We start from the raw sequence: 12,954 nt of genomic DNA on the forward strand, positions 1-12,954 counted from the left end.
ATCAATTTTTAATATTAATATGAGCAACTATGCAAACAACTACCAATTCGAGCCTTATACGAGTTGTTCATGAATCTAACTGAGTCAAGCCAAACTTACTTCGTTTAATATTCGAACCAGCATTTATGTTCATGAAACGCCTCATTTTATAATCAAGCCGAGCTCGAGCTTGCTCGCAAGGGCTTCGCTCACTTAACACCTCTAAGTGTATATATATATAATAGTTACTCCATTTAAAATTTTAAATGATGTATTACTATATGTACTATTAAATACAATAAAATATAATCTAGACTATAAAACAGATCATCCACCTTTCAAATCTTGTCCAGCCGCTAAAATCAAACCAATTTTGACACAAGCTAAGCATAATCACATGAAAAATATGATTGGGATACGTATCTTTTTAGCCCTAGAGATCATAAATTTTGTTATTAATTAATTTTGCATGCTAAAAACATGATACTCTAAGCATAACAAAAATTAGTGGGCCGAAAAGTCAATACCATCAAATTAGAAATAGAGGACTCGTAATATCACATGTGCGGTAATTAACTTAATTATATACTTTGACCCACACAATAATAAGAGTGTGATATCTACATTTTCCTCTGCTCTTGCTAATGATGTTGTTAACTTGTCACATCCCACACATGAATTAGTCAATGGTTATTTAAAATTTTTTGTTTAAATATATATATTAACAGTGTGAATGGATTACTTCAAAATAATAATAATACCATGTGATTAATGGATATACTTAATTTAATTCATTGTCGTCGATAATAGCAGTAACAATGTAGTTACCAAAATAATTACTAAAGTGTAGATATCAATATAATGCCGTTGAAGTACCCAATATTCTATTTTTAAGTAACCTTGCAGCTTGCACTAACCCACCAAATCCAACCGGATTTTGGCTTGAAAATAAAGACCGTATTGTTCATGGTATATTGGTATTAGCTTTTTGGTTTTATTTTTGGAAGAAAAAAAAATCAAATTTAGCCATTAGTTTTTCATGCAATTTCAATTTAGCCCTTTAGTTTTTAATTTTGACAATTAGGTCATTACATTTTCCTCTTTTTTCAAAGGACACAAATTTCCTCCAAACAATTTCCTTCAGCCCACTCCAATAAGTGACAAGTGTCATTTAACATTATTGGGTTTCTAAAAAATTAATGTTTGAGTTTCTAGATTAATTTTTTTTTTTTAAAAAAAAGTTTTCTAGATTAATTGAATGACAATAAATGACGCTTAAAATATTTTTTAAAAAAATGTAAGAGATGACACTTGTCACTTATTACAGTGGGTTGAAGGAAATTTCCTCTAAACCAGTTTAGAAGAAATTTCTGTCCTTTTTCAAATAAGTTCCTCCATTAACCTTTTGTCCTATCCTATTAATTAATGGTATAACACATCAAACCAATAATTTAAGAGATATGATAGTGGCTCAACTGAGCCTCATATAAAATTCAACTTTTACTTACTTGGCACAAAGCCACACAAAAGTTGTGTCAGGTTTAAAATTAAAATTAAAAAAAAAAAAAAAAAAAAAAAGAGAGAGAGAAATCAAAACATATATCAACAAAAGTTGAGTCTTAAATGAGGTTCAGTTAAGCCCCTATCATATCTCAAAATTTAATAACAACACGTATGACACAACATGTATGAATTAATATACCATAAAATGTTTATTTTATTTTATTTTTATTTTTTGTCTAAAAAAAACACAGACATGTGAGAGGGTTGGTCGACCATCACCACTTACGAATGAGAAGTGACCAACCCTCTCTATGAGAGAATATGACTTTCCATTTAAAATGAAACGGATAGTATATATCTTGAATTAGGACCATCTTTAGTTCATTTAAACATGATAATATTTAGCTAATTATATTAGATGAATATTTTTATCCACTCAAAAAGTGAAAAAAGATAAAAATACTCATATAATATAATTAATCGGATAAAATTGGAGAATATCATGTTCTATATAGTCCATTATCAACCTTTAAAGTTGATGCATTTAATAGATTAGATACTTTTACATTATTTAATTTTTTTAAAAAACGTGCCAATATACACCGTCAAATACACACTTTAAATCCTAACCATAAAATTGATACTATCTATTTAATTTAAAACTAATAGGATCACTGTCCCTCTAATATGAGAGGTCACTCCCTTGTAAGAGGCAACTTTATTTATTTTGTTATATTTAATGATTTATAATTTTTAAATAATGTAATTTGACAATATATACACAATTAAACTAGCGTAAATACAACAATTTTAACCCAAATTAGTTGGTAACAATTTACATTTATTTATCCCAACAACTTTAAATCGGTTAATGTAAGAGCATTCTCAGTAGCTACCCGATCATATTCCCTAAATTTAAGGATCCAAACTACTTTTTGCTTTCCTATATCAATTTACTCCCCAATAGCTTCCCTAAATACTTCCCTATATCATTAAAATATTATATTTTTATTTTACTTTTTTTATATTTTATTCCTTTAATTTATACTTTCTCTCTCCTTCATATTTTCTTATTCTTTCTTTCCGATGCAACGCAGCACAGCAGCAACCCATTTCTTCTTCCTGTGATTTCTTCCTTTTCTTCTCCTCCCAACAAGGAAGCTAATGTCCTCACTCCTGTCCCTGTGATCCTCTTGCACCCAACCACCTCAAATTTCTTCAATTTCCAACACCCCCTCGCGATCGCTATCAACCCCATGTCGTCCAAGTCCGCTGAGTTCTTTATCGACAGCGACTCCAGCCCCTCGCACAACGTGACCCCATCCAACTGCGACCCAATCGGCGCTCACATGCCTTGACGCCTTGTGCCTTTGATTTGATTTATGGGTTTCTTTGGTTTGATTTGATTTATGGGTCTGAAATCTTTGGTTTGAAATCTCTGGTCTGAAATCCCTAAAATCTTTGATTCGGTCTGAAATATCACGTTTGATCGATCTGGGTTTCTGGTTTGATCATTTGGTGGTGCGAGAGAGAGAGAAAGAGAGGTGAGAGAGAGGCGTCTGGTTTGATCTCTGGTTTGGTGGTGCGAGAGAGAGAAAGAGAGGTGAGAGAGACGTGAGACGGGAGGAGAGAGGAGAGAGAATATTTTTTTTCTAATTTAATAAGCATGTGGATCGCTACAGTTGAACCCAAAACATTGGGTTCAACTGTAGCAGCTGATGGTTTAAGGAACCATATAGGGAATCTGTTGTATGACGTTTTTTGCAATTTTTTAGACATATTCCCTAAATTTAGGGAACAGACTCCCTTATAGGAAGTCTGCTGGGAATGCTCTAACATATTTTAAATTAATAACCTAACAATGGAAAATAACTAGGAAAGAATAACATAACTCAAAATCGGAAAGATTATAAATTTGATATTTTTAGGGAGGCGAGAGGTAGTAAATGTTACCATAACATAACATAACCGGTGGAGGTCTTATCGATCGAGCACTCCTTTTGAGAAATCTTCCCAATGGCTTTTAGTTTTGGTGGCGAGTAAATTGACTGACTAGAGGCTCAGAAGAAAAGAGTAAATTGACTAGCGAGGAATTTCCGTGACAAGCAAACCACTTTTTTTCAGATATGAAGTAACGACAGGGGCTATGTGGCGACACGTTTGCGTGGAAGCAAGACCCATTAATTAGCTGTCACTTCCTAATTTCTCGCACTTTTTTGTACAACTTTAACGTTATTAACTCATCCCGTGTATGTAAACCTAGCCTTTTTTTATTAATTTTCGAAGACAACCATTTATCATGACACGTGTTCAACATCAGCAAACAAAACAACGGGCCCATATCATTTTTCAAATGATCGGACGGTGGTGACTGAACCCCCGACTCTTTTGATCTTCTCGCGCTACGCGATAATGAACCCAGTCACTTACGTGGGAATATCGAATATCTCTTTCCCCGCCAACCAGGCGCTAGAAACGAATATGCCAAAACGTAAGGCAAGAAAGCCACAGACCTTTCCCCTTCAGTCGTTCACAACGGCACGTCGAATTTCTCTTCGCTTCTCGTGCCAATCTCAATATATCGAGATGTTTTCAATTTTTTTTTTTTTTTTTTTATTTTTCGTCATAATCTCCAGCGTAATGGGACACCTATATATATCGAGGAGGTTTACAATTTGCAAAACGATCAAAGCGATTCTTCCTATCATCAAAGGCTTCAATCTCTCTAGATATTTCTCTCTTCTGTTAAAATGGCGTTTAGGAAAACCCTAGCACAGCGTCTCTTCAATATTACCAAGGTCTCGACCCAAACCCTCGCGAATTGCCGGATTTCCTCGTCGACTGTCCGGACCCGGGCTCCACCCGACCCGGATAAAGCCTCCATTGTTTCCGATCCCGGGGATGGCGGGATTTTCCGGCGCTTTCTCCACAAACGGTCAGCATCGTTAGAGCCGGTGCTCCGGCCGCTTTCCGTCGGGGAGAACCTAATGGGGAAGCTGAAGTCCATGGGCATTGCCCAGGACCGGATCCGGTTTGACGGTCTGAGCCCTCCTCCTCCGGCGCCGACCGGTCCGGCGGATGGGCTGACGGTGGAGGACGCGAGGAAGCTGCTGAGGGTGGCGCAATTGGAAGCTGTGAAAGCAAGGCTGAGAGAGATCCAGAAGAGCTGGATACCGTATTCGGACTTTGTTCGGGTCTGCGGAGAGGGCTCCTCGGATTCGGATCAGGGTCTCCGGTTGGCCAAGACGCTCGACGAGTCCGGAAACGTCATCGTCTTAGGGAACGTCGTGTTCCTCAGACCCGACCAGGTATTCATTTTTTTTTCCCCCTCTTTATTTTTCCTCTATCCATTCATTAAAACTCGAATTTCTTTTTGTTTTTTTTTTTTTTTCTGGCCTTTTTCTTTTTGTTGGGTTTATTTTTACAAATAAGATATTATAATAATGATGGTCCTGAAAGGGTCAGATTCAGCTAAGAGATTTGTTTTTTTAAATTTAATTTGGGGACTACCAAGAACTGATATGGTTTTTGTTTTTTTTTTATGGTTATTTTTGCTTTTGTTTCTTTGCGACAGGAAAGTGAAACTATGTTGTCACGCCAGATCTAAAACATGTAAAAGGGTTCCACGTTTGAGATGGAGTGTTGGACCAAAAATGCCCTTCAGTTTCTACGGTGACAAAGTTTGTTTCACCCTGGGGCCCAAACTCAGGTCATGGGGATAAAAAACCCATGGCCTGCCCTCTCCCAGAATTAAGGCAATAAATAACTAAATTAACAAAAAAAAATTATATATAGAATGGGAAAATGTGGGGAAAGTGGGAAAAGGAAAGAGCAAGAATTAGACAGAGTAGGTGAATGAGACAATGAAAAAGAGATCTGGTGCTGAAGAAGAGAGAGATAGAGAGATATCAATTTAAAGAGGAAGAAGAAGAAAAGAAAAAAAAAAAAAAAAAAAAAAAGGAAAAAAGGATGAGAAAGCATGATCTAACTGCATGTGTTTTCTTTGTTAATCTATTTTTAAGGGGTGTTTTTTGTTTTTGGTTCTAAAAAGTGTTTTGGCAGCGGTAAAAACTGTTTTTGTGTTTAAAAGAACGTGTTACAAAACATGATTTTTCTTTTTATTTATTTATTTTTTTTTTTGGGGTTGCTAAGTTTTACATGGTAAGATGGGGATTGATGTAGTTAATTTTTCAGGTCATGGCTTAGGACTTTTTTTGTTTTTTTTTTTGAGTCTGTCAGTGAAGACATTTATTTAGACATCACAATGCCAATGGAGTTTTGAGCTTCTGACCCACAAAAGGACCAATATTTTAAAGCAAATTTGGAAAATAAATCAGGACTGTTAAAAAATATAATCTAAGCCAAATCAAATTTTTAATGCAACTGGGTTTATAATTTGAGCTGTGATGCTTTAAATTGTCGTCTCATCCAAGTAGTGGAGGAAAAAACAAAGCCCAAGTGTGATGTAGCTTAGGTTGAGCTATGCTTTACCCAAACGTTTCAAAATCTTTGATTACAGGTGGCAAAAGCCATTCAAAGCCTTATTCCTATACCCGGAGGAAACCCAGATGAGCCAAGACGGCGGGAGGAGCTGGCGGAGATGGAGAAGCAGAGGGCGGAAATCGACAAAAAGGTTGATGCCATGGTTCGCCGGGAACTCTGGTGCGGGCTGGGGTTCGTGGTGGCGCAAACAGCCGGGTTCATGAGGCTCACATTTTGGGAACTCTCGTGGGATGTCATGGAGCCCATCTGCTTCTACGTCACCTCCATGTACTGCATGGCCGGCTATGCCTTCTTCCTCAGGACATCCAAAGAACCTTCCTTTGAAGGGTTCTATCAGAGCCGGTTCGACGCAAAGCAGAAGCGACTCATGGAGGCTCACAATTTTGACATTGCAAGGTACAACGAGCTCCGTAGAGCTTGTTATCAATATCAACCCAATTCATCGTCTTCAGAACAAGCAGCAGCAGCCTCTTCAGCTGCTCCATTGTTCAGAAATGGTCATCAAAAGCTTGAGTTTAGTGGTCTAAATCAATAATTTGGACACCACCCAACCCCTTCCTTCCCCGGCCTATTTTCCGTCCCATATGTAACCTAAAATACAGATCATGCGGCTTTCTACAAAAGTAATATAATATTGAGTGTTCTTAGTTTTTTGGACATATATCTACGAGTATCTCAACTCCATCTTGGGATGGGTATATGAGAAAACGAAGATCTCATATATATTAGTCATATATAGTCTGTGCAGAAGCCGTAAGTAAGATTAATACAAATTATACCCATCTCATAAATTTCATATAAATTTATTCTCTCAATTTCTAACAACCCATCTCGTGATCCCGATCCGTGTCGAACATAACAACATTTTCTTGCCTTGTCGGGAAGCACAAGTAAGAGGTAACGGCTGGAACATATATGTGGCAAATAAGTCAAATTTCAAGTCCCACGGCCAAATGGCAGTTTCAATACAAACATAAAATATTCAAATTTTGGGACCTAATACTTTATAACTACCATGTAAATTGCCTCAAATAAAGGACAATAATGTACCTAACAATCAGGGTAGGCTCCATTGTTATAGGCCAATAAGTTACTATCAAACACTCTTAAGGAAAGTAAGCAAAAAAACTTGCTTTTGGCGGAATGAATTTTTAGCTTCGTTCTCATTGTGTATACGGGAAGAAGAGTTACAATTGCAATCATGTTTAACAACTTTAAACTTGATAGCAACTAGGAGAACTAATACAACTAAAAAACTTAATAAGAAGAGATAATCCTACTCTAAAAATAATTACAACAGATAAAACTACCCTAAAAATAATTACAAAAGTTATATTTGGATGCAACTATATCTGATTGAAGAGATTTGGTTGTTCTTTAACTGCTTGATGTTCCTTAACACTTAATTCATACAAGACCTTCCAAAAAAGTTATTTGGGGAAGTAATGTAAGAAATCTATTTAAGATCTACATGTCCAAGTAAGTAGACAACTCAAAATTTATTTGGACACATAAGTTCTATATGAAATCTTTTGCATTATTTGCTCAATTTAATAGCAATTTAGACAAATAATTATTGTGATGCTTATCTCAATTTTTTTTTTTTTTTTTTGAGGGCAATGATTATTCACAAAAAAAAAAAGAAAAAAAAAAGATAGGAATGTGTATGGCATCCATATGGTATGGGAATTGTTGGTGGATGGTGATTTGGGGAAGGCTATCTTGGAGATGCATGCGGGCAATGTGTATGGCATTCAATTCAGAGGACATATTCCTGGGGAAGGTTTTTTCTTGGACAGGCCAAGTCTTTCATCCTTCAATGTATTCTTGTCAGGCTGTGACTTTTAATGGCCTTGAAAGTTGAAACCGTGTCGTTTGGTCCACTTTTCAAGTCCAAGTTCAATGCTTGCTCATCTAAAATTAATCTTAAAGCACCACCTCCTACTCCTAGAATGGTCCGCTCACTGTGGCTCACTTTTTGCATATATAGCCAATTAGCCACCGTCCATTCATCGGCTACATCGCTGCATCCCGCACCCCTTCCCAAACTAACGCATCGGACAAAGTTCTTCCATTTCAGGATCAAGTCGTTACGTGACAATATATTTATCTTTTGATTAATTTCATGTACATGGTTAGACCTATGGATAGAAATTTTTAACAATTTTGTTGCTTGAATTGTTAGCATAAACCTCTACAGCTCACTTGTCATCACATATTTTAGACAGTCTTACCCACCTGTTTAGACAGATAAATTTCATATGAGCTGTTTCGTATTTATTGTTAAAATTGTTAACAATCTAAACAACAAATTGAGCTCTTAATTGTGAATTAGAATCATCCCTAATTCATTTAAATTAGATAACATCTAATTAGTTATATTAGAGAGATATTTTTGTCTCCTCAAAAGTAAAAAGACCTAATTAATGATTTTTAAACACCAAAGGAGTGAAAGCCCTACCTAATTAAATATGAAGCCCCAAAAAAGATGCATCCCACCGCCCAATTCCTTGAGTCTACCCTTCCATGTTGGATCTGGTTGGGGTGTATAGCGGGAAAAGAAAACACTCCATTTTAAATTGTTTGGTGACTTGAGAATTGAATGGTAGTTGTCGGAGATAGAATCCTCTCCATTTTAAGGAATTATTTTATTATCAAAATATTTGTTTATTGTATTTAATGCTATACATGATGTTATATCATTTTAAAATTTTAAAAATTTTTGATACTATATATATGAAGATGGAGATTAGAGAGGATCCTGATCTAATACGGGTTAGCTCAATCTGTCTAAATTGGTTGTCAAGTAGGGATTTTGTTTTTGGAATTCTTTATTGGTAATATTAAACACGAAAAGTATTTCCTAATTAATATAATGATCCCACAATGTTCCCAGTCTGATTACAAATGCAATGTACTATTGGTTCTTATCTATGGCCTCATCCTACTCAGCATACACGTCACACAGACTACATCGTCTGAATGACAACACAATTTTGGACTCTTACTCAATTGAGATTTGCTACAATGCATTCTTCCACCCATCTCCTTACCATCTTTTTTCTTTCAACATCTTGATTTTTTTTCAAAATAAATAAATAAATACAAGAGAGGGGAGATGGTAGGGAGATGGGTGAGAGAATGCCAAAAAGCATTTGCCTACTAAATTGATTTATAGGTGGATTGATTGAAAAGTATCAAGTGATTGACTACTGTTAAGTCCATAATTAGCACCCCTAATCACTTATTATTAAAATATTAAAGTTTGTTGGAATAATTTCTTTTAATTAAATTTTATTAAACTGATGTAGACATTTTTTTATTTTTTTATTTTTGCCAAGAAATGTGGACATTTATATTGAGAGTAATGGACCAAATAAATGTGTGACGTGGACAAATATTAGTTGGTAGCTGCTTATGTGGGGCGCAAAGCACATAGTGGTCCAAAGAATAAGTTATTTTGTCGCTCAATTTTTGGTAGGTGATGTGATTGGCGGAATTGAGGGTTAGGGGCGCCACGTGTCGTGTCGTTTTCTTTTGCTATTCAAATAGTGGCCTTGTTTTTCGGTCTCTTCTTATATATTTTATTTTATTCTTTGCATTTCTCATCTACGTAGAGCTGTAAACGAGTTGGCCGACTTGTGAATTCACTCGATATTCACTCGATTAAATTTGACTCAAAATTGAGTTTGACATTATTCAAGCCCGCTTATTACTGTACATACCTGCTCGATTAGCAAATAACACATACTCGGCTCGCCAAATTAAATTCGGTGGAGGCTCGTGAGCGACTCGCACGACTAGCCCAACTCGTTTGGGACTCGTGAGCTCGACCTAGATAACGATCGAATAACTCGAATATATATATATATATATATATATATATATATTATTTCGTTACTTCTTATTTATTTATTTGATATGTCCGCATCAGAGAATAAAAAATTGTTACATAATATGAATATAACTACATACTACCATATAATTATCATATGATGTTGAAATTTCAAATTAAGCTAGTAGTATAATAATATTTAAAATTAAAATCAACAATGTGTTTGTTAAGAACCATAATTTAAATATAATCATAAGTATTAACAATTTAATATTTATCATTAAAAATTAAAAATTTATTAACTTAGTATAATAGTATATTAGCATTACATAATTACCCAGTTAAACTCCAAGTCAAATAAAGGGCTCCCCTGTCTCAAGAGCACTCACCTAACCCGTCTCAGGAGGCTTCTCCTATCACCAAGAAAAACCAGAGATCTTGTTCTTCCATCCTCTTCTTCTTCCCTTGGTAGCAGTGCTTGGCATTTTCTTTGTAATTTTTTTCGGCTTCCGTTTTTGGCTGTTTTGGTTTAGATATAGTCTTTCAAACTCAAGTCTACTCATCTTCACCAACTAAGGCGTGTCTTTCCGATAATGTCTACAATGTTGGGTTTCTCCGCTGCTGCTTCTATTGGGATTTTGTTTTTTTTTTTTTTTTTTCTTTCTTTTCGTCATGGCCTTTGGGTTGAGGACGTGACGTTATCTCCTGGCCTTTGGGTCAGGGAGGTTATCTCCGACCTTTAGATTAGGTGTGGAAATTTATCTCTTACGATTCAGTTTTTGTTTTTTATATTTGGGTTAAGCTATGCTTAGTTTAGTTTGCACAAAGCATGTATGTTATTTAAATGTAATTGTACATGTGTTAGGATAAGTTTGAAGTCATTTTTATTACTTTATAATCTCAGAGCATTTGTCTATGATTTTTCAAAACTTTATTTGCTGTATTGTAAGAACTTTATAATCTGTAATGTAAGAGTTTTATAGTCATGACATTTCATCAATGAAAGTTATAGATCTTGGTTCAAGAAAAAATCACCGATTTTATATACACTAATATTTAATTTTAATATTTTAACTTAATGTTATAACTTTTATATATATATATATATATATATATATATATATATATATATAAGCCTTGGATGCTTTAATCTTGGTTAAAATCAAGTTTTATTTTTTTAATTATTTGGCCAGCTAACACACACCCAAAAAAACAAGCCTCAACCTGCACCATTGGATCTGCCGAACCCCATCTGAGCGGTTAAACCCTTATCTACAACATATAATTTTCCACAAAACGTGACCTGTGCAACAGCTCTGGAAAGTGTTCCCTCTTTTAAACCCTTGGATGATATTTCCATTAATCCCAACCCTTCAATTCTGTCGAGCCTACCCCTTTTTTCTTTCCGTTCCTTTAGCTCATTCTTTTCATTTCAGTCGTATGTTCAATTTTGAGTTTTCTCTTACATTCATCTGAACCATCTCCCTCAAGAACCCTAATTTCAATTCACTTCAAATCTTACTTGATTTTATTCCTTTGTGTAATGATTCCTACGTTTTTCTCTATTTCTCCTCTGCATCCGCTACAAAATCCATTCGTAGCTTCAACGACATCCATGGCCGAAGGCTAGCATAAACTCGTTACATTCCACAAACCCACTCATCGACTCGTTGATGAAGGCAATCACTTTGTAGGCTACAAGAGTAGCAAGATAAACGAGGCCTTGAACATAAAAGAACATTGTAGGCTACTAGCTTGGATAACTACTTTGAAAGTGGTTTTGAAAACATTTTTTCAAAACATAAAGAACAAAATAAAATAAAATTTGGGCCTACTGGAGGCTGGCCTCCACTTGTGGCCGCTACAGATCTGGCGATGGCCGCCGGACAGTTCCACATGGCTGCTCAACACAGCCAACAGCCATGCAGTGGACCAATGGTTTGTGGCTGACCTTCTGAAGAATGATCATCAAAACTAAACTTTGGCACATGGACAACAAATGATCTAGCCAATTACTTGCCCATTAATAAAGGGCCAAGACCTAGTAAATCAATAAATTAGCAACACACATGGACCAATGGTCTCTAAATGCAACACATAAAATATTCATGACGACGAAGAAGAAATCAGGTTGTATAGCTATTTGCTAATACTCACACAAAAATTGATCCTGCATGTTTACCGCCAGTAACAAAATGCATTTAAACTGTCTTTCGTAAAAGCATCTTACTAACACAATTAACACCTCATCGATCACTAGTTGCTCAAGAACTCGATGCATTTTGGGGCCAATAATTGACACTCACCGGTGCCATAGTCTTCTCCATGCTGGAATAAGCCCCTAGGCCACTACTCTGCTATGACACTTGATGCCACCACTCTATGAAACATAAGTAATTAATATTATCAGACAGAACTCTTTCTGGAACGCATATTTAACCACCATTAAGTAGATAACCATGTAAATTATACAAAGAAATATTATAGTCATCATCATTATTAAGACTACATAACCAACCTATCCAATGCAAACTTATTTACATTTGTGAAGTGGCTGGACGTATATGGGACTTACATGCTTGTTAAATTCTTCTAAAGACTGCACTGATCTGTCTCTTCTTTTTATGAGGGTCTTTATTGATGGATGAAGTGCACTCTTGCACACACAAGGTATTTGGTTGAAAAGCAACCTCACCTCATTATGTTAGGGAAGAATTGTACTTTGTAGTGCTGGTTATTCAGAGCCAGATTTGACCCTGAAACTAAAGAAAGATCACTATGGCATGGTTGTACGTAGAGCAGTCTGCCCCTAGGGCTGGGCACGGGTCGGTTCGGGGCGGGTTTGGAGTTTTTTACCACCCGACCCGTGCCCATCGGGTTTGATAAACCCTTACCCGTTACCCGGGTTATATGCACTAAAACCGCCGGGTTTCGGGTAGAACGGGGCGGGTTGCTCGGGGCGGGTTGCTCGGGGCGGGTCGGGTATTTTTAATGGCTATCAATTTCAATTTAAGTCCTGGTTTTTTTGTAATTTTTTTTTAAAAAAACTGGTTTTTTGTAATTTTTTTTTTTAAAAACTGGTTTTTTGTAACTTTTTAAAAAACTACATTTGGACTAAAACCCATCAAGAATGG

General features: G+C 35.9%; 1 protein-coding gene across 1 annotated transcript; it reads left to right on the forward strand.

Annotated features, from left to right (window-relative positions):
• The first annotated feature begins 4,196 nt into the window (after positions 1-4,196).
• On the forward strand, positions 4,197-6,708 carry LOC132187725 (calcium uniporter protein 2, mitochondrial-like). Its single transcript, XM_059602142.1, has 2 exons — positions 4,197-4,790; positions 6,002-6,708. Exons 1-2 carry the CDS (start codon positions 4,233-4,235, stop codon positions 6,518-6,520), a joined length of 1,077 nt encoding a protein of 358 aa, XP_059458125.1. The 5' UTR covers positions 4,197-4,232; the 3' UTR covers positions 6,521-6,708.
• The last annotated feature ends 6,246 nt before the right edge of the window (positions 6,709-12,954 follow it).

Source organism: Corylus avellana, chromosome ca7 (assembly GCF_901000735.1).
Source record: "Corylus avellana chromosome ca7, CavTom2PMs-1.0".
Taxonomy (NCBI): domain Eukaryota; kingdom Viridiplantae; phylum Streptophyta; class Magnoliopsida; order Fagales; family Betulaceae; genus Corylus; species Corylus avellana.

Bases quoted from the DNA above. Each gene is read 5' to 3' on its own strand.
- LOC132187725 (XM_059602142.1), top strand. From the start codon at position 4,233: ATGGCGTTTAGGAAAACCCTAGCACAGCGTCTCTTCAATATTACCAAG. The intron at 4,791-6,001 runs GTATTCATTTTT...CTTTGATTACAG, and splicing joins TGTTCCTCAGACCCGACCAG to GTGGCAAAAGCCATTCAAAG.